The 22202-nt window shown below is 38.9% G+C and overlaps 1 protein-coding gene across 3 annotated transcripts in view; it reads left to right on the forward strand.

Moving 5' to 3' along the window:
• Positions 1–21213, forward strand: part of Casp8ap2 (caspase 8 associated protein 2) — a 38762-nt gene extending 17549 nt beyond the window's left edge. For 2 of the 3 annotated variants that reach the window (XM_052176186.1, XM_052176187.1), the window contains exons 6-11: positions 2549–2664; positions 7250–9444; positions 11781–14901; positions 16282–16381; positions 17527–17612; positions 20600–21213. In XM_052176186.1, the coding sequence (XP_052032146.1) occupies positions 2549–2664; positions 7250–9444; positions 11781–14901; positions 16282–16381; positions 17527–17583 (5589 nt within the window). In that variant the 3' untranslated portion in view covers positions 17584–17612; positions 20600–21213. The remainder of the gene's footprint in view (positions 1–2548; positions 2665–7249; positions 9445–11780; positions 14902–16281; positions 16382–17526; positions 17613–20599) is intronic. The other variant, XM_052176189.1, reaches the window with a different exon arrangement.
• The last annotated feature ends 989 nt before the right edge of the window (positions 21214–22202 follow it).

Raw genomic sequence — 22202 nt, forward strand, 5'->3', positions numbered from 1 at the left:
TTCTCTTTCCAGGCAGCCCTTTGTTTTAGAATGCCTGCCCTCCTAGCAGAGCTGTAGCCATTTTGTTCCATGACCACCAGCTGTTTCATATTGTTGCTGTAATATGCCTGCCAGTCACTAATGCAGAAAAATAACTTGACTCAGAGCAGGGTCATGCTGGCTATATACCCTGTTTTGTTCTGTATGCTGTGAAGTTTGTTAATCTTAAGACAGTCTACAACCATAAGCTTCATTTAGGAACACCGTCAAATTAAAGGTCAATATGAACTGTTACATCTGAAATGGGCTTGAATCAGGGCCGACCACCCTGCAGTACTTCCTGCACTTGCTTATGAGTTTTTTTGTGGTTTCAGGCTTTTTATGCTGCCCCTGAGGAATTCCCTGCGTGCAGCTTTCAGTGCGCACTGCCCCCCCCCCCTGCCCCCAGTCTGACGCTGTTGCCCTGGTTGATCAGTCTTTAGGTGCACGTTTAATAAACCGCCCCTGTCTGAGGTCATTGTTCTCGTGCTTTGTGGGACAGCTCCTGAACATCAGCAGTATAAGAACGTAATAACTTGGGCATGATCTCCAGGATGGGCAGACAGACAGACATAAGAATCTTTTAAGCACAGTACCTGTAGTCCAAGTTACTTAAGGGACCAGGCCGGGAGGATCACTTACCGGTGGGGTTCTGGGCCAGCCTGGGTAACATGGTAAGAGTATCTCCTTTTTTTCTTTTTCTTTTCCTTTTCCTTTAAGGCAGGGCTACTCTGTATAGCCCTGGCTGTTCTAGAACACCCTCTGTGAAACAGGCTGGCCTCAAACTCAGAGGCCTGCTTGCTTCTTCCTCCCTATTGCTGGGATTAAAGGCATGTGCCGCCACTGTCCAGTGAAACTATTTCCTTTAAAAGAAAAAAGTTATAATTAAAGTTAAAATATTAAAATCTTAGCAGTTTAAACGTTTAATACTGGGGCTAGAGGGATGGCTCAGATGTTAAGATCACTGGCTTTCCTTCCAAAGGACCCTGGTTCAATTCCCAGTGCCCACATAGCAGCACACAACTGTAACTTCAGTGCCAGGGCACCCAACACCCTCACACAGACATTTGGGTAAGCAAAACACCAACGCACATTTTTTTAAAAGTTTAATACTCAAGTTTTGTGCATGTCTACCACTGAAGAGTACCCCCAGCCCTATTTTGGGTGGCATTAGCTATTAAGGTGGTAAAGTATTGGCAGCTTATGAAGTTTTTTCTATTTGCTAGGGTTTGAACCCAAGCCCTGGGTGTCTATCATGTGAGCTAAGTATGCAGCATCTGACATTTCTTTGTATGTGTAAAAATTCCACTTATTCCTTGACAATTTCCTACATGTTTATACTATACCTTGGTCATGTCTATCTATACCTCTCCACTTTTAAGAGTGTTTTGTGTCATTTTTCCATTTTAATTTTTTCTTGATTAGTGAAAGGATTATAGGAAAACTGCTTCAAAGTTAAAATGACATAACAGACATAAATGATCTGTTGGATGATTTAATAATTGTGTGTTAAGTTTAGAAGTGGGTGGCTTAAAAGAGGGTAGTTCTCTTTTGTTTTAAATGATCCTACTGTGCAGCCCTGACTGGCCTGACCTTCCTGTGTAGACCAGTCTGGCCCTGAATTCAGAAATCTGCCTGCCTCTGCCTCTCAAGTGCTTGTACTAAAGGCATGTGATACACCATATACAGCTAAAAGAAGAACAAAGATTAAGTTTTTTGGTTTTGTTTTGTTTTTTGTTTTTAGGAAAAAATGGTGATCCACAGTTGTCAGACGGTTCTTTTTGTGATTGTGCCGCAAAAATAAAGAATGTCATGGTGTTCTACTTTTTTGTGCTTCTCTTGATTCTCCTTTCTTTCCCTGAAAGAATCAGCTCCAGATTCTGTTTTTGCTAATTTGAAAGCCAACATATCTTTGCATGTTTAGTTTTTTAAATAGCTAATGCTTAGCATTTCTTAGTGGTTTTTTGTATTAAGGCATGATCCCACTGTGTAGCTCTGATTGGCCTGGAACTTTGTATGTGGACCAGGATAGCTCTAACTTTCAGAGAATCTGCCCTGCCTGTGTCTACTGAGTGCTGGGACTAAAGGTGTGCACCACCACACCTGGCAGATCATGTTTTAGTTATTAAAACTAAGCAGAACTTATTGCTTGTGTTACTGCTTTTACAGTACTTGTCTGAAGTATGTCTGATCAGGTGGTTCTTTCCTGGTATTGCTTATTGTCTCAGAATCTCAGCTTCTGTATGTGAGCAATAGGAAAACTAATTTTTAGGGAGCCGCATTTCAGAATTACACATAAGATAAAATGTATAATGCCTAGCATTAGTTAGTACTCAGCAGTTAGTAGAAAGCTGGGTATGGTTTCATAGAATCCCCACATTGGAGGCTGGGGCAGAAGGATCAAGTGAATTCAAGTCTATCATGTATAGCCAAGCTTTATCTTTAAAAACCTTACAACTAACACTACAAATAGTACTATTAACAGTTGTATACATTTTGGGTCTGTTACTGTGTCTTATCTGTGTTTTAGAACTTGAACTTAAAAAATGAAAACCAGTCTCTTAAGAAGAATATCTCAGCACTTATCAAAACTGCCAGAGTGGAAATAAACCGTAAGGATGAAGAGATAAATCACCTTCACCAAAGGTGTGTAGATGTCACCTTTCACCAGTCGTATAAAGTATGGTTTTACTTTCAGTCAAAGGGCGAAATAATGTATTTCATTAAAGAGTTATGGTCCTAGTATAAATGGCAACTACCCTGCTAGTGATTTATAATGATATCTATGGTTACTGATGGAACAGTATCGCCACAAGATTCCTAAAATACATAGTTCTGTAAATCCTTGGGGTCTTGCTCTAGTACTGCTTACTAGAGAAAGTCATTGTGCATGTACTAAGTTCTGCTGGTCACATCAGAAACTGAGACACCAGGAGCAGGACTGGGGAAGTAGCTCAAGGAAGCCTGAGCCCAGAACACCTAGAAGAAAGAAGGAAGGAAGGTTGAGCGAGTGAAGACACTTGGGGCCAAGCCCGCTGGCCTGAGATTGACCCTTGGGATCCGTCTGCTAGGAGAACCCACTCCCACAGGTGTTCTGGGACCTCTGCATGTGTGCTGTGGCATGCTTGCGCTCCCTCCTTCCCAAATAAGGAAACAAAGTAATGCAGTTTATAGATGATAGTAAAGGAGAAATATGCACTTAGCCTTTTAAATAAATAACTCTCTAGAGTGGATTTTCTTTCTTAATTTTTCTCACTCTCTTAAATTCAGGATGACCTTTTTGTATCTATGGCTACCCATCTTTACCATAGACAGAAGTGAAAGAATTATCGGTTAAACTTGCTGCTACCATCTCCTCCCTTTCAGTTGTGTTTTGTTTTGTTTTAAAGGATAGGATGTCTAAGGCTGGCTTTGAGCTTTCTGAGTATCCTCATGCCTCATCTTGAAGCATGCATCATCACATCTGCTTCAAATTCTGCTTTTTGTAACATGTTCTTTGTTGTAGTTTTGATTTTGGGTGGTGTGAAAAGTTGAACCCAAATTTTTTTGGTATTATGGGTTATGCAAGTGCTTTACCACTGAGCCCTTGGTACTTTGTAAATAGTGCGTAGGTGTTCCTTGGTGGAGCTTTACTTCCATCGTGTGGGTTCCAAGTATTAGATTCAGGTCAGCAAGTGCCTTTACCCACTGAACCATCTTGCCCGCCCCCGTTGTACTTATTCTTGAGCCAGATCCTATCTGACTTTTGATCATCAGCCACTGGTATAAGTCCATCAAATAGCTTCTGACTTTCCACTTAGATTGTCTTCCTGTGGGCTGTTTCATTCTATTACTCTCCTGCTTTGAAGCAGTCTCCCTGTAATTACATTACATTTGTAATGTGATTTTTTTTTTTTTTTTTTTATTTTCCTGGGATTTGTTTTTCTGCCTTGACTGTTCTTTTGAGTTTTTCAAAGATCAAGCCTTTGTCCTTTTTCTCTCTTTTAGATTTATTTTCTTTGTATATGTGCTTGCCAGTGCCCATGGGGGCATCAGATCCCCTTGGAGCAGGAGTTTCAGGCACTGGTGAACTGCCCAATCTTGGTACTGGGATTTGAACTCTACTACTCTAGTACTCTACAAATAGTAGAATGTTCTTAACTAATGAGCCATCTCTCCAGTCTCCCTGCTTCATTCTTTTCTCTTTTAGTTTCTTCATATGAACAATCTCATGCATCCTAGGCCAATTTAATTTGTATGTATGTATGTATATATATATGTATGTATGTATGTATGTACTTTATACCCACGTGAGTGTCTTACAAGGACTTTTGAAATTAATCCAAAATGTTTGCCACAAAGCCTTTTCTGTTGTTCTGTAGCTTAGTAGAGAACAGTGTCATTTATTCGGTTGGTATAAGCCAGACCTCTAGGAAGTGGGTGGTATTTAACTTACTGCAGACACGAGAGTACTTGTGAGAAGTTGCTGTTAATAGCATCAAGACTCTTGATAAACTATAACACATCATCCCTGCCTATGAAGCTTCCCTCTCGACACTTCTCAGAGCCACCACTTGATGCTTCTGTCCCTGTGATCTATCTGGCAGTGTATCTCTTCATTTATTCACATGCTGCAGCCCACCTAGTCCATGCAAACCAGCCATAAGCCATTGTGCTGCCATCTCTGCATCTGCTTTGCTTTCTTTTGCCTCTGTTTTTTTCTGAAGCACATATCTGAACAAAGTTATCTTATCCTCTTCTCTTGATTAAATCTATTAGGAGCTTTTGACTGTTCTTGGAATGAAAGGTCAAGTATCGGGGCTGAGAGATGGCTCAATGGTTAAGAGCACTGACTACCCCTCTGAAGGTCCCAAGTTCAAATCCCAGCAACCATATGGTGGCTCACAACCATCTGTAATGGGATCTGACACCCTCTTCTTGGGTATCTGAAGATAGCTACAGTGTACTTACATATAATAATAATAAATAAATCTTTGAAAAAAAAAAAAGAGAAAGAAAGGTCAAGTATCTTAACTTGCCCTTCTGGTCCCTTGCACTATAGGCCCAACCATTTCTTAGCCCTGCCTGTGCTTACCTCTGCATGAATACCATGGCCCTGGTGTTCTTTCAGGTACCCCAAGTTCTGCCTTTCCTTGCGTGTGTCCTTTCTCTACTGTGTGGAATGGCTGTTTCTTCATCCTCTGGTTTTAGCATAGCCATCTTGTTTTTATTGTTGATGATTGTTTTTAATGTGTATGGGTGTTTTGTCTGTGTGGATGTGTGTACATCATGTGTGTACCTGGTATTTGCAGAGGCCAGGTGAGGGTGTCAGATTCCCTTAGGACTGGAGTTGCAGTTGGTTGTGAGGACTTGAGCCCAGATCCTTTGGATGAGTAGCCAATGCTCTTCACCACTGAGCACCCCTCCAGCCCCTAATTAGCCATCTTTCTGGCTGGAGATACTTATCTGTTCTCCATCCCAAGTCAGATTTCTTTTGTGGGTTTATGCATACTTGTAGTTCTCCAAATGATTGAGATTCTTTGCCTAGTGTCTTCTGCTTTTACTGCAGTATACATTTCATGAATCAGAGATGTGTTTGCTTGGATTCAGCATTTTCCAGTTACTTGCCATGGAATCTGGCATATTGTAGATCATTGTTGAAAGAGTAAAGACCTCCATTGTGTGGACTATTTTGCGTTATTTAGGCTTTTACTAATCTAAGTCATTCCCAGTGTACCTTGTATTAATGTTGGTTCCTGAATGGAGAAGTTATTTGGTTTGTTGTTGTTTGTTTGTATATAGCCTCGACTTGGATTTTTGTGTTAGATTAGATTATCCTGGAAGATCCTCTGCTTCTAACTCCGAGGGTTGGGATTAAAGACATGTGGCACCATACCTAGCTTGAAAAGTTGTGTGCATTCATGTGTAACCTTAGTATTAGTTCGTTTAATGTGGCTATGCATTATTAAATAAATATTCTACCAAATATTTATACTGTGAACTAACTAGTATTATAATAGTAACTAATGAGCATTTAGTAGAAATTTAACATTTACTGAAGCAAAATTGAAATATTAACATATAATGAAAATAGAAAAATTAAGCATGTGAATACTGGGAAATGTATAATGTAAAAGTATATTTAAAGGTGAGACTTGAAGACTGGTAAAATGGCTTCTTTGATGAAGGCGCTTACAGTCAAGCCAGATGTGTGAGTCCATTCCTCAAATCCTCGTGGTGTAGAGAACGAACTCCCACATGTTGTCCTCTTATACACACACACACACACACACACACACACACACACAAAACTCAGAAAAATAAGTAACTATAATTAAAATCAAACTTTGAGTGGTAGTGCTTTGTAGTCTGTACCAGAATCTGTGACCCAGCACTATCTTTTAGGAATTAGTAATTTGATAAGTATGGGGTGCATTACATGTACACAGCGTGTTTTAGGTAAGTGAATTGCAAATGTCTTTCATTCTGTGACTTGCCTCTTGCTCTTTTTTTTATGTCTATTGAGGACAGAAAGTTCTGTCTTTCTGTTCTATCTAAAATTAAGGTTAGTTATATTTTCCTTTTATGGATGCAGTTTTTTGTCACATTTCCCAGTTGTCTCAGAAGTATCTTCTAGTAATTGGTTGTTTTTCTGGTGGAGAGATTGAACTCAGGGCCTCATACATGTTAGGCCAAAGCTGTATCATTGAGCTACTACTATGACCCCTAATTGAGTTGGGATCTGTGTTGTTTTTGTAATTTATTGTGTTCAAATAAGGTTATATTCTGAGATACTGTGTTAAGACCTCAGGGTGTAAACTTACTTGTGGTAGATGGGACCAGTACAATTCAAACATAACAGAATTAATATAAGGTGTATATGTAACTGTGGGTTGTGTGTCTCCTGAGTGTGCTGTGCTGACTTGGGAGTTATGTACCTGTCCTGAGTCCAAAGAGAACTGGCAGGTGCTGGGGTAGAGTTCCTTTGAAGCAAAAGCAAATGTGAGTTCCTTGCATTGAGAATGGGTCTGTTTAGTTGAAAACGGATACATTCTGTGTTTTTAATCCAGTGTTTCCTGCATGCTAAGTAAATACTTTCTCATTGAGCTACACCCCAGCCCAAATCACTTGTTCCTACTGGTTTTGCCAATTTGTAGGCCCTTAAATTTGAAAGGTATGTCATGTGAGTAAAATCTGGAATGCTATTAAATATCAATTAATTGCTTTTTTGTTAATTCCTGTATCTTAATAGATTGTCTGAGTTTCCACATTTTCGAAATAACCATAAAACTGCAAGAACAAAAGATTCACGATCCAAATCTCCCCATTTGGACGATTGTTCAAAGACTGATCACGGAGTTAAAAGTGATCTTCAGAAAGATGTACATCCTAACACTTCACAGCCAAACTTGGAAAAGGAAGGAAAACCACATTCTGAAGCACAAAATCCTTTGCACTTGCCTACGGGTATTGAGAAACATTGTACCAACAATGTCTGGTCACGCTCTCCTTACCAGGTTGGAGAAGGTAACTCCAATGAGGATAATAGGAGAGGAAGGAATGGCATTAGACATAGCCAATGTAGCAGAGGAACTGATAGAACACAGAAAGACTTGAATAGCAGCTGTAGTGACGGTGAGCCAAGGGACAAGGAGGCAAATTCCAGACTACAAGGAAACCCTGAGAAACATGGAAACAGTGAAGCAAGGGCCGAGAGCAAAATTTCAGAGAGTAAAAGCAGCACTGGTTTGGGATATAAAAGCGAGCGGAGTGCCTCTTCTTGGGAAAAAGAGACTTCCAGAGAAAGACCACACACTCGAGTGGAACCTCAAAATGATAAAAATCTAGAGAGACAAAATGAAAGATTACAAAATACGCACAGAAAAGAACTTCCATCTCAGGACAAAGCAGAAAGAAAAAGTGATGTGAAGTCTAAACCATCAGGAGAGGAGCAGGGGCATCGGGGAAGAGTGGACCGGGCATTACCTCCTCATTCCAAGAATGATGCGAAATATTATAGCTTCAATAAGTATCATCCAGAAGAGAGAAGGGGAAGAGAAGATTGTAAAAGAGACAGAGGGATGAACAGTCATGGCTTTCCAGATAGAAGATGTTCATCTTCTCTTTCAAGCAACAGAAATAGCAAGTACCCACACTCCAAGGAAGTCAGTGTTACACACCAGTGGGAAAATACACCTTTCAAAGCAGAAAGACATAGAACCGAGGACAGGAGGAAAAGAGAACGAGAAAACAAAGAAGAAAGTAGACATGTGAAAAGTGACAAAAAATCACCTCCAGAACACTTACAAAGGACTCATAAAGACTCTAAGAAAAGCACTGCTGATGGAAAGAGACAGACTGAGCCCAAGCATGGTAAAGGTGCAGTCTCGAACAATGACCTTTCTAAAGGGACAGACAATAAAGAATGTGCAACGAAAGTGGAGAATGGGCCAAATGAAGCAAAGGGCAAGGACTTAAAGTTAAGCTTCATGGAAAAACTGAACTTAACTCTTTCTCCTGCTAAAAAGCAGCCTGCTAGTCAAGATAATCCACATCAAGTAGCTGGTGTTCCCAAGCCCAGTGGCATGTGTGAATCACAGTCCTTGGAGAAGACTGAAACGGTGGCATGTCTTTCTTCTGTCAGTAAACATAATAGAGAGGAAACCAAATCAGAGTTACCAGAGCCAAAGGAGGCTCTTTCAGCTACATCTCAACTCAGGATTAGCATTCCAGAAAACAAAATGAAGGAAGAAAATAGGTTGTTATTTAAATCTGTTGAGAATACCGTGCCTTGTGAACTGCTTGCTTGTGGCACGGACATTTCCTTCCCAGCACCTGGAGAAATTGAACAAGCAAGATGCTTGTTCCAGTCAACGGAAGTGGAAGAGACGAGTAGTGGTGCAGGGGCAGCTGCTTCTGCGGTGATGCATGTATTACCAGAACATTCTTCTGAAGACTTCAGCCAAGAATTGGGCACCAAAAGACATGATGGTATAAATTCTTGTGATATTTCTGAAGGTGAAAAATCAAAGGTGGTTCTTTCACCAAAAGCAGCTGCAGTCAGTGAGAGCCATCTAGAGCCTTTGGTTGAAGAACCTAGCAGTTCACTAGTTAACTGTTCAGGAGACAGTAATCCTAAACTTGAATCTTCTCTTGAAGAGAGACCTATAGCTGAGACTAAATCTTATCCTTTGGAGCCTTGTTTACCTAAAGAGACTTTTGCACCTTCACCACAGAAGACTGAGTTGATTGACCACAAAATAGAAACTGGAGAATCAAACTCAGTATATCAAGATGATGATAACTCAGTTTTGAGTATTGACTTTAATAATCTGAGACCTATTCCAGAACCCATCAGCCCTCTGAATAGTCCAGTGAGACCAGTATCCAAAGTTCTTAGCGTGGAGAGCTCATGTGCAAATCCACTGTATGATAACAGTCATAAAGGTAATAGTTTATGTTATCTTCTATAAGTTGTCCTTTTGTCACTTTGAACAACAAAATAAGTGCTTTAGAGAATTACAAAAGTTATTCATTTACATTATGTGTATATGTGATGTGTAAGGGGTTTGTGCTGAGGAATGCTTGTGGAAGGAAACCAGAGGACAGCCATGAAGTTGGTACTCTAGTACACCTTTACATAGGGTCTAGGGATTGAAATCAGGCCGCTCACTAGACTTATTGAAGCAAGCTCCTTTCCTTAGTCTTCCCTGATTTTCAGATTTATTTGTGTGTATGTATAAATGCCTGCATGTGTGTATGTCCATCAAGTGTGTGCTTGGTCCCCCTGGGGGCCAGAGGAAGGCACTGGTTCTCCTGAAACTGGTATTAGAGGAAGCTGTGAGTTGCCATGTGAGTGCTGGGAAGTAAATCCTGGTCCTCTGGAGCATTAAGTGCCCCTAACCAAAGAGCTACCTCTCCAGCTCCTGAACCATCTTTCTTGATATAAAAAAAAATTCAGATATTAACTAGAACTATACTCTGAGTCTTTAAACAACTTAATTTTCTTATGTAGCATGTTTTGATCCTGTTTTCTACTCCCCAACTCCTTAGCTCTTCCTCACCTCACCCACCCAACTTTATATTTTATTTTACACACCCCCTATAAAACCACAAAAACACAAGTAAAAAACAAGTAACAAAAAAAAAATTACAAAACAAATTGAAACAACGCCCCCCCCCCCCAAAAAAAAATAAAGCCAAAATATCTTGTGTTAGCCAACTACTTCCAGACATGGTCCCTGCCCTGGAGAATGGTTGATATACCAGTGAGCTTCACTGAAGAAAACTGATTTCCCCTTGTCAGTGCATATCAATTACAAATAGCTTGCTGGATGACTCTGTCTTCCAGGTACAATTGATAGACATTTCTTAATTGCTGCTGGGAATTGAGCTCATGGCCTCTTGTGCTACATATGCACTCCTGCCAAACTCTGCCCCAGCTCCGTAAGGTGCAAAGGTTTTTATTACATGTATACGTGGTGTCCAAATGTACACATGTTCATATTTATATGCACTAGTGTGGAGACCAGGTTGATGTGGTATGTCTTTCTCAGTCTCTCTCTTACTGTATCTAATTGAACCCAGAGCTCAACAATTTGGCCAGTCTAGCTGAGTGAATTGCCAGAGATCTCTCTCTCTCTGCCTCCCTTACACTGAGATTGGGGGTGGATTATCACACCTGCACAGCTTTGTGCTGGGAATCGGAACTCCAGTCCTCACATTTGAGTGATAAGTACTTTATTCACTAAGCCATCTTTCTAACCTCTCCTCACTCCTCTCAACAAGTGTTTTCTGTCTACCTAGCTTGGCCTTACTTTCCTAGGTGTTAAAATTGTACTTGTAGCCGGGCAGTGGTGGCGCACTCCTGTAATTCCAGCACTTGGGAGGCAGAGGCAGGCGGATTTCTGAATTTGAGGCTAGCCTGGTCTACAAAGTGAGTTCCAGGACAGCCAGGACTATACAGAGAAACCCTGTCTTGAAAAACAAAACAAAACAAAACAAACAAAAAAATTGTACTTGTATACTACCATGCTCAGTTTAATTGTTTTTATTAAAAAGGGGAGTGATTGGACAAATTATTTCAAATGATCTTTACTTAAACATATACATACATACATACATACATACATACATACATACATACATACATACATACATAATTCTATTATACTGTGCTTGAATATTAGGCCCAGGGCCTTGAGTATTCAAAGCCTGTATTCTACTAATATTGAGCTATAGTCTTAGATTTCATATATACTTTCATTGTTCAGAAGCAATCATCAAATGGCGTTAGAAGAGGTGATGCTGGTAAAATAAAATAAAAATTATTCAGTTAACTGACATTTTGAGACATTTAATTTTTTTTTTCCTTTTTCGAGACAGGGTTTCTCTGTATAGCCCTGGCTGTCCTGGAACTCACTTTGTAGACCAGGCTGGCCTCGAATTCAGAAATCTGCCTGCCTTTGCCTCCCAGAGTGCAGGGATTACAGGCGTGCGCCACCACCGCCCTGCTATTTTGAGACATTTATTTTCCCAATGCTCAGAATCAAATTCAGAACTTCAGTTCACACTAGGCAAGTGCCCTATCACTGAATCACAAACCTAGCATCTTTTGAATTCTTTGTAAATAAAGGTCAGGGGAAATGATTTTAAGTATTAAGCATAACATTTTGCCTTAAAATTGGAAAGGTTATTAAAATAATGCTTTGTTGTTTTAGGATGCCAATGTCAAATGACTAAGACTCAGTGGTCATGTGATTTTAATATATTCTTCTCCACAGATGAGTTTCCATCCAATTCAACTCTTTCTACTTTCAAGAGTCAGTCTGATCTAAATAAGGAAAATGAAAAACCAGTTCCCAAATTTGACAAATGTTCAGAAGCAGATTCTTGTAGGAATCTGTCTTTAGATGAATTAGAAGAAGGCGAAATTAGAAGTGATGATGAAGAATCTGTAGCACAAAAACGCTTGGAAAAGAATGCAAAACCTAGAGCGTCTACTGAAGTGCAGCCAGGTAAAAGCAGCCCAGGAAGCAGGAGGAGCACTGAGCATATGCACAGGGACAGTGGGAGGACAGCTGTAAAACTCCCTCGGGACAGAATCACATGGAGTAAAAGATCGAATGACTCCAGACCATCAAACACAGAAAGGAAAAGTAAAACAATGAGCATCTCCAGCTTGGAAAAAATACTTCCACTTATTCCTGCACCCTCTTCCGTATGGGAGGTTATGCATATGTTGCGGTTGCTAGGGAAACATGTAAGGAAAAATTATATGAAATTCAAGATAAAGTTTTCATTGACACAATTTCATAGAATTATTGAATCTGCAATTTTGAGTTTCACATCACTAATTAAATGCCTTGATCTGTCTAAGATCTGTAAGTCAGTAAGTACTTTACAGAAGAGTCTTTGTGAAGTTATAGAATCTAATCTTAAACAAGTGAAGAAGAATGGCATAGTTGACCGTTTATTTGAACAGCAACAAACAGATATGAAAAAAAAATTGTGGAAGTTTGTAGATGAACAACTTGATTATTTGTTTGAAAAGCTTAAAAAAATCCTACTAAAGTTTTGCGATTCTGTAAACTTTGAAAATGACAATAGTGAAGGAAAACTTGGAAAAAAATATAAAGAGAGAACCCAACATTCAAATTGTCAGAAGAAAAAGATGGACAACAAAGAAATACGGAGAGAAAAAGTGCTAAAATCAGAAAATACTGTGAATTTTAAATCTTCGCCGGGATGTGAAAAATTTGAAGAAAAACATCAAGACCAAAGTAAAACCAATACTAGTATAGTAAAGCATGATGTAAAAAGAACTTTCAGCACTTGCACTGATAATACAAAGAACTTTGAACGTAAAGAGCAGTTTCTGGAAATGAACTGCCCGAGCACCCCCAGGCTAGGAAAAAATGAAGGAAATACTGAGGAGGAGACACGCGTGGCTCAGCATGCAGGCGCTAAGTCAGAGCGGAGCTTTGAGATCCTTACTGAGCAGCAGGCATCCAGCCTTACTTTTAACTTAGTGAGTGATGCACAGATGGGTGAAATATTTAAAAGTTTGCTGCAAGGTTCTGATCTGTTAGACACAAGTGGCACTGAAAAAGCAGAGTGGGAATTAAAGACTCCAGAGAAACAGCTGCTAGAGAGCCTCAAATGTGAATCTACACCAGCTTGTACAACAGAAGAGCTAGTTTCAGAGGCGGGCTCTCTTTGTCCAAAAGTGATCAGTGATGATAATTGGTCTTTATTATCATCTGAAAAGGGTCCATCTCTATCTTCAGGGCTTTCACTGCCAGTTCATCCTGATGTGTTAGATGAAAATTGTATGTTTGAAGTATCTTCTAACATAGCTTTAGGTAAAGATAATGTATATAGCTCCGAAAAGAGTAAGCCCTGCATCTCCTCCATACTCTTAGAAGATCTTGCAGTCTCTTTAACAGTACCATCACCTCTGAAGTCAGATGGCCATTTGAGTTTCTTAAAGCCTGAAGTTTTGTCAACTTCAACTCCTGAAGAAGTTATCAGTGCACATTTTAGTGAGGATGCTTTGCTTGAGGAAGAGGATGCGTCTGAACAGGACATTCATCTAGCTCTGGAGTCTGATAATTCAAGCAGTAAGTCAAGCTGTTCATCATGGACAAGTCGGTCTGTTGCTTCAGGCTTTCAGTACCACCCTAATCTTCCCATGCATGCTGTCATAATGGAAAAGTCCAATGATCATTTCATTGTAAAAATACGGCGTGCAACACCATCTACCTCCCCTGGCCTTAAACATGGTATGGTTGCTGAAGAGTCATTGACGTCTTTGCCTAGAACTGGAAAAGAAGCTGATGTGGCAACAGAGAAAGAACCTATCCTGTCTCAGAGTACAGTTTTAAAGCCTGTCAAAGACTTGGAAAATTCTGACGAAAATATTGACAAGAGCAAACCAACTCATGAAGAACAGAGCTCTATAATACAAACACAGGTTCCAGATATATATGAATTTCTTAAAGATGCCTCAAATAAGGTGGTTCATTGTGATCAAGTGGTGGATGATTGCTTTAAGTTGCATCAAGTATGGGAACCAAAAGATTCTGAGAGCCTTCAAGAATTGCCTTCAATGGAAAAAATCCCGCACTCTGTTGATAATCATCTTCCTGATACACACATAGATCTAACCAAAGATCCAACCACTGAGACTAAAAGTTTGGGGGAGCTGATGGAAGTAACAGTTTTAAATATTGATAATTTGGAATGTTCTAAAACAAACTTAGGTCAAGATGCAGCGGTAACATGTAGTTCTTTACAGCCTGATACTATAGATGCTTTTATTGATTTGACACATGATGCTTCAAGTGAAAGTAAAAATGAAGGTAGTGAACCTGTGTTAGCTGTTGAAGGTGCGGGATGCCAGGTGATATGTATAGATGAGGATAGTTACAAAGAAGGAAAGATGGGAAGGGCAAACAGTCCTTTAGAATGTATTGTTGAAGGAACTTGTATTGATTTGACCTCAGAGTCTCCTGGCTCTTGTGAAATAAAGAGACATATTTTAAAATCGGAGCCTCCATCAAAGTTGGATTGTTTAGAGTTGCCTGAAACTCTAGGTAGTGGTCACAAGAAGAGAAAAAACAGCCCTGATGTTAATCACTCTTCTCATAAAAAACAAAGAAAGGACATAGACTTAAGCAGTGAAAAGACCCAGAGACTTAGTCCTAATTCTGATAGAAATGGTGATGCTCACAGAAAGCAAGACAGCAAGAAAAGAGAAGCTGCAGTAAATGACACGTCCTTGTCGGCAGAGGCCAGCCCAGAGGTGAAGGGTTCAACAGCAGCACTTGCTACTTTTCCAGCAAGTCTTTCTGCAAAAAATGTTATCAAAAAGAAGGGAGAAATTATAGTTTCATGGACAAGGTAAGACTTTTCTGAAATGTTTTAAATTAGAAAAAGATGAGAAGTGGGCACTCTAATCCAACACTTCCTCAGAATTCTATTGCATCCTAAATAAGAAACATGATGGATTGATTACTTTAGTAGTGGCCAAAGTGGGCTGGAGTGGGTTCAGTGGTTAAGAACACTTGCTCTTATGTAGGAGGATGTGACTTCATTCCTAGCACCCGTATCAGCTGGCTCACAGTCCAGGTCCACGAGAACCAATCTCTGCCTTCTGAGAACATTTGAACTTCCTTGCGTGCTCTCTCTCTCTCTCTCTCTCTCTCTCTCTCTCTCTCTCTCACACACACACACACACACAATTTAAAAAGGAATTGGCTAAAGGTAATTGGTAGTGGGTTTTTCTTAGTACAGCCTAGCTGTGGTGTAGAATAATCTAGAATAATAGTTTTTATTCAGTGGTATGAATGACTTGTCTTAATCAAGCTATTTATTTTTGGTTTGGTTCTGAGATATGATCTCATTGTATAGCCCTGACTAGTCTAGAACTCACAGATCTAGTCGCCTCTGCTTCCTGAATGCTGTGATTAAAGGTGTGTGCTACCATATGCTAGCTGGTTAGCTTTTAGAGTTGATCTCACTGTAGCATATAGTGACCTCACACCTAGAATCTCCCTGCCTCTGATTAAATCTCCACACTAGGTTACATTTCTTTTAACTTTGCTTTTTCTATTTTTTTTTTTTAAAGAAAAAACTTCTTTCATTTGGAAAGAAATCTTTATAAACACAGTTTAGTAGGGATGTGCATAGTTGGTGTTTCTAACTTGTCTCATAAATGGAATGTACTTTTAGTTTTATGTGAAGTTTTAAAGAAAAGTAGATTTTGTCAGCTGCAGCTGTTGCACATCTTTAATCCCAGCACTCAGGTGTAGAGTTTGGTCTACATAGAAAATTTTAGGGCTACATAGAGAAGACCCTGACTCAAAAAAAGAAAAAAGAAAAAAGAAAACTTTGTTTTAAGTAACACCTAAGCTAAGTATTTATGATTTTAGCATATAATTTCCTTTTTAAAAATTTATTTTTTCTGTAGAAAAGTAAGTTGGGTGGAAGCATGGATGAGGCAGAAGTTCTCTGTCACAGTCACCAAGACCTAGTTTGTTTCTTGACTAGACCTAAAGAGCAAGGAGGAGGGGAGATTAGAAATTATTTGCTGTCTATACTACAGAAAATTTGAGAAAATATGGGTCATTGATAGCGGTGTTGGTTTTGGTGTATACACACACACACACACATATACATTTACTATGCATTTTAATGAAAGTTGAAAGATACGAAAGCAGTAGTAGAATTTATTAACTTTTTAAATCAACATGAAGCTAAATACCAATCTTTCCTCCTTAGAAATGATGACCGGGAAATATTATTGGAATGTCAGAAAAGAATGCCATCCCTGAAAACATTTACTTATTTAGCTGTTAAGCTGAACAAAAATCCAAATCAGGTAATTACCCAGTGTGTGTGTGTGTGTGTGTGTGTGTGTGTGTGTGCTTTTTTTTTTTTTTTTTTTTTTTTTTTTTTTTTTGGTTTTTCAAGACAGGGTTTCTCTGTGTAGCCCTGGCTGTCCTGGAACTCACTCTATAGTCCAGGCTGGCCTTGAACTCAGACATCCGCCTGCCTCTGCCTCCCAAGTGCTGGGATTAAAGGTGTGCGCCACCACTACCCAGAAGTTTTTATATTTTTATTAGATCACAGATGATTGCTGCTTGACTTGCTTAGATTTATTAATTAATTTACTTAGTTTTATGCTGGAGATTGAACCCAGAACCACATGTATTGCTACCATTGATCTTGATTTTGATCACTATACCTGAGTGCTGGGATTAAAGATATGTAAAACCCACACCTGACAAGATCTACTTTTCTTTAAAAGTACATATAAAATTCAAAGTATATTCTATTTATGAAACAGTTTAGAGACATCAGTTATGTTTAAATTTTTAGTTAACATTTAATTTTTAACCTACCAAAAGACAAAAGATGTTTATCGACTAACTTGCTTAAAAATACTGCTTCCTGTAGTACTATTGTTTTATGATTGTATAAGAATTGAGAAAAATGAGCCTGACACCCCCCCATTCATGTATTTATTTCATTTCAAGGACCTTGATAGTGGTGTTTCCTTATTAATTATATAAGATTTTGTATCGAGAATTAAAGCAAAAAGAGAGTGCATGAGTGAGTGAGTAAGTGTGTGTGTGTGTGTGTGTGTGTGTGTGTGTGTGTGTGTGTGTGTGTAAAGAGACAGATTGATTCCGACAAGACTTGAATGAATAGCCCTTGAATTTCCTGGGGAGCCAAAGATAACCTTGAATTTTAGATCCTCCTGTCTCCCTCAAGATACCAGGGATTACAGACATACACAACCATGCCTAGTCTATGTAGTACTGGGGATTAAACTCTAGCCTTGTACATGATAGGCACCACTCTGTCAAATGAGATATGTCCTCGGCCCCAAAGATGTTTTATTTTTCTAAACATTATTTTATCTCTTTATTATTTAAGATAATTCTGTTTATATATGTTTTATGAAAGTATTCATCAAAGTCTTAAAAATGAATATATTTGTAAATGTTTTTTATTTTTCAGGTTTCAGAGAGGTTCCAGCAGCTGAAAAAGCTCTTTGAGAAGTCAAAATGCAGGTAGTAGTGGGTCCATCACAGGAGGCTAATGCTGTAAGTGCTAGGCCCTGCCCTGTGTCCCAGCCTTCCTCATTGAAGATCACAGTAGTGGTGTGAGGATGATTACAGTTGCTAATGTCTCCTTATCTGCAGCGCAGTTATAGTGAGCACCAGTGAAGACCAGATGATTAGGGCTGGCCCCTCAGCTTAGCGCCTGTGGATAAGTCATTAATTGCTGAAATACATTATAATAATTAATGAATTATCAGTAGTTCTGGAGATCAATCTCAGTGCCTTGTGCTTACTTGGCAACTATTCTACCACTAAACAATACCCCATCACAAAACACATTTTTAGGGGCTGGAGTGATGGCTCAGCGGGTAAGAGCACTGACTGTTCTCCCGAAGTTCCTGAGTTCAAATCCCAGCACCTGCCAGGCAGTGGTGCCCCACGCCTTTAATTCTAGCACTTGGGAGGCAGAGGCGGAGGCAGGTGGATTTCTGAGTTCAAGGCCAGCCTGGTCTACAGAGTGAGTTCCAGGACAGCCAGGGCTACACAGAGAAACCCTGTCTCAAAAAATGAAAGAAAGGAAGGAAGGAAAGAAAGAAAAAAAATAAATACATCCATCCCAGCACCCACATAGTGACTCACAACCATCTGTCATGGGATCTGATGCCTCTTCTGGTGCCTGAAGATAGCTACAGTATACTTACAGGTCTTAAGTAAATCTTAAAAAAAAAAAAAACCAACATTTTTTTATAGACTAAGAATAAAAAAGCAATGTTTTATTATCACAGGGTTTATTACATAATCTGATCACACACACACACACACCAGGGCCTCACTATGTAGCACCGTCTACCCTGGGTCTAGCTCTGCAGACCAACCAGCCTGTCCCAGAACATAAGGGCTCTGTTTCCTGAGTTGGGGATGTGTGACAGCATTTCCAGCCTCATTGTTTTTTTTCTTTTTAAATGTGTTTGGATGTTTTGCCTAGATGTGTGTATATGTACCATGCGTATGCCTGGAGCCTGAGGAGACCAGAAGAAAGTATTAGATCCCCTACAACTGGAGTTGTGAGCTACCTTGTTGGTTTTAGAAATCCAATTTGCTTCTTCTAAAAGAGCAGAAAAATGTTTTTCTTTTTGAGACAGGGTCTTTCTTTGTAGCCCTGCTGTCCTGGAACTCACTCTGTAGACCAGGCTGGCCTGCATCTCACTGAGATTCTCCTGGGTATACTCCTGGGGAGCTTGGAGTGAAGGTGTACACCACCACCACCTCCGATGTATGCAGCAAGTCCTTTTAACCACTCAGCCATCTCTCCAGCTCAAACCTCACATTTTTTAAAATATAAAAAATGTGTTCGTAGATGTTAATCTATTGTCATATGACAAGACTGACTTTAGTCAACTATTGTAGTGTTTGAAGTCATGTTTCCTTGGTTTTCGTTTAAGCCATGTTATATGGGTTGATTAAAGCAATGATATTTAAATTATCAGCAATTTTTTCTGCAACATCTCATATAAACTATTTTGTGTTTTGTGGGGTTTTTTTTTTTAGATTCATTAGATGATCATCATAGATAGTCATCATAGTCATCAATCATTCATAGATTTATTTTTAATTATATGTATGTTTGTGTGTGTGTGTTGGGGTCTGTACATGAGTGCCAGTGTCCTTGTTGACCAGAGATGTCATAATCACCTGGAGTCAGATTTACAGGTTCTTTTAAGCCACCCAATGTTGGTGCTAGAAACTGCAAGAACAGTAAATGCTCTTAAGTAGTGAGCCATCTCTCCAGTTTTTATGGAAGGAAAAACTATTATGGTATTTAATGTATCATTGTATTTTTCAGTTTGTCATCAAAATTAATTGAATGCACACCTCAAATTTTAAAATTAGACATGGTGGCACATCCTTGTGATTCCTGCACTTGGGAAACTGAAGCAGGAAGATCTGCTCAAGTTTAAGGCCACTTGAGTTGCATAGTTCAAGGCCAGTTTGGTGTAAGACTCTGTCTCAAAGAAACAAAACAAAACTACCTCAAACAAAATCCAATTTTTAATTAAGCTTGATTTAAGTCTAAATGGAAATTTTATTGGGTGCTTTTAAGATAGCTCAGTAGATAAAAGCACTTTCTGCCAAGCTTGATGAACTGAATCTGATTCCCAAACCCCACTTGGTAGAAGGGGAAAACCAACTCCTACACATCTTCCTCTCAGCCCAGCTGTGCTGTGGCACACATTTTCCTCCTCCTCCATCCCTCCTCTTCCTCCATCCTTCTCCTTCTTCATCTTCCTCCCTCTTCCTCCTCCTCCCTTTTCCTCCTCCTTCCTCTTCCTCCTCCCTCTTCTCTTCCTGCACAATAAGTAAATACATGTAAAGATTTTAAGAGTCATATTTGAATATAGATCTTATGAAGGGCTCTAAATATTTTTGAGTTACTCTCCATTTCTAGCCCATTGAGTTACTAATCATCTAGCCTCTACTATGTCTGATCTTTTACTATCCATGTCCTTGTAAAGCAATTGATTTGCTAGTGAGATCCTTAAAAGATACTTAGTTTATTGTGAAATTTAGTTTCTGTTTGTATAATTCAGACTATAAGACTTAAAAATAATAGACTATTTGAAGACTAACTTACTCTTAAACTTTTAAACAGTAGTAATGCAATGGCATTGCTGTCTTTTGTTATTTCATTTTTAACTATGTCCGATTCCTACTACCCTTCCAATCCCTACCATTATAGCTTCATTTAATTCTTGGGGGCAAAACCAGTTTATAATTAGCAAATTGATTCTGTATAAACCAGTGTTATAAGTTTAGCTGATTTAGAAGGTAACAGTATGAAAGTGGGTGTGTATCAGAAAAACCCCCAGGCATGGTGTCACACAACCAAACAGCACTTTGGAGGCAAATGTGTGAGTTTGAGATCAGCCTGGTCTGTAAAGTGAGTTCCAGGACAGCCAGGGCTGTTACGTAGAGAAACCCTGTCTCAAAAAAAATCTTAATTATAATGCCAGCATTTTCTTCCGTTACAGATGAGTTGCTGGATTTCATGGTGCCTCACTGATAACTCTTCTACAAAGAAGCTTCCATTCCTCGTGTTTTAAATGGGGAACTAGATGGAGGTTTTGTCTCCGTTTTGACGTCTAGATGATCATCAATTTTTTTTTTTTTTTTTTTTTTTACTTTCCTGGTTGTTGTGCTTGACTTATTCAGATTAACAGTCTGATTTCACTTACCTGTTATTGGTCAGAATATTTATTTTTAATCATTAAAAGTTGTTATTAAATGAAAGAATAAAAGCAACCTCGATGTAATACTGAAACCTTAGTTTTGATATTGGATGAAATAACTTCTTTAGATTTAAAGAAAACATTTGTAGCATTTTAAATGTAATGACTATTTAGTTCATCTTTCTATTCTTTTTGTTTTTATAATTGCCTCATTTTGGAAAATTGTCAAATAATTTAAATAGTTTATTTGTATATATGTATAATTACTGTGATGTAAAATACTGTAAGTGTATTTGTCTGTGTGTATGTATGCACATGAATGGTTTTGCTAGCCAAGGGTTTTTTATCTATATAAAATATTTTGTATAAACTTTCAGTTACTCATGTATAATAAAAACATGTAAAGTCCTGTTTTATTTTTATTAGTATGCTTCTTTTATTGTATTTAGATGATTTCTAAAGAGGTAATATTCCAAGGGAGAGTAGGGAACTCTTTGAAGTATTTCAAGATGTGAGAGTAACTAGCTCAGTTACTGAGGCTGGCGTCATTAAATTCTTTTGCCACTGCCTGCTCTTTCACACCATGTATTGATACAGTGAACCCTACCTATTCTGCAGATGTCTTCACAAATACAACTAAGTCAACACAGAAAAGTGATTCAAAGAAAACTAGTGTAAGTATTGATTCAGCCTGGATACCTCTTTCTAATCTCATGAAAGTGCTGGGTTATAATCTAATCCAGGATGTCCAAGGGGGAAAGTCTTAACGTAAAAGATTGCTTGGTAGATAGAAACTTGAAGAACGAGCTGGTTTTGTAGTATGAGACCTTGGCCCCTTTCTTCTGTAAACTGGAGGCCTGGCTTTGGATCATCTTCCAGGGCATCTTGTCATCCTCTACCATGAGATAAATGAATTCACAGAGTAAAATGATGAGAAAGAGATGTTACTGGTTCAAAAGAAACCAGATTAATGAAGACCTTTGGAATTTAAATGAAGGTAATAAGCATTGAAAAAATATATTAAAGCAAGAATGATGAATAGGATATTCCTACATTTAAAATATTTTAAAAATGGGGGCTGGATAGGTGAGAGTTAACTACTTGTTGATCAAACACCATGGCCAGAGCAAACTGGGGAGGAAAGGGTTCTTTCACTCACTGCCATATAACAGTTGATCAAAAGCAGGGCAGAAGCTAAAACTGGAAGCAGGAGCTAATGTAGAGGTCATGAAGACTACTGGCTTGCTTCTCATGTCTTGCTCAGCTGGTTTGGGCTAGAATCATAATTAACTGGGCCCACCAATATCAATCACTAATTTTAAAAAAATGCTATACAAGCTTCTTAAACAGCCCAGTTACAAGAGAGGCAATTTCTCAGTTTAGATTCCTTCCTCTCAGATATTTT

This window comes from Apodemus sylvaticus, chromosome 3 (assembly GCF_947179515.1).
Source record: "Apodemus sylvaticus chromosome 3, mApoSyl1.1, whole genome shotgun sequence".
In the NCBI taxonomy this organism is placed as follows: Eukaryota; Metazoa; Chordata; class Mammalia; order Rodentia; family Muridae; genus Apodemus; species Apodemus sylvaticus.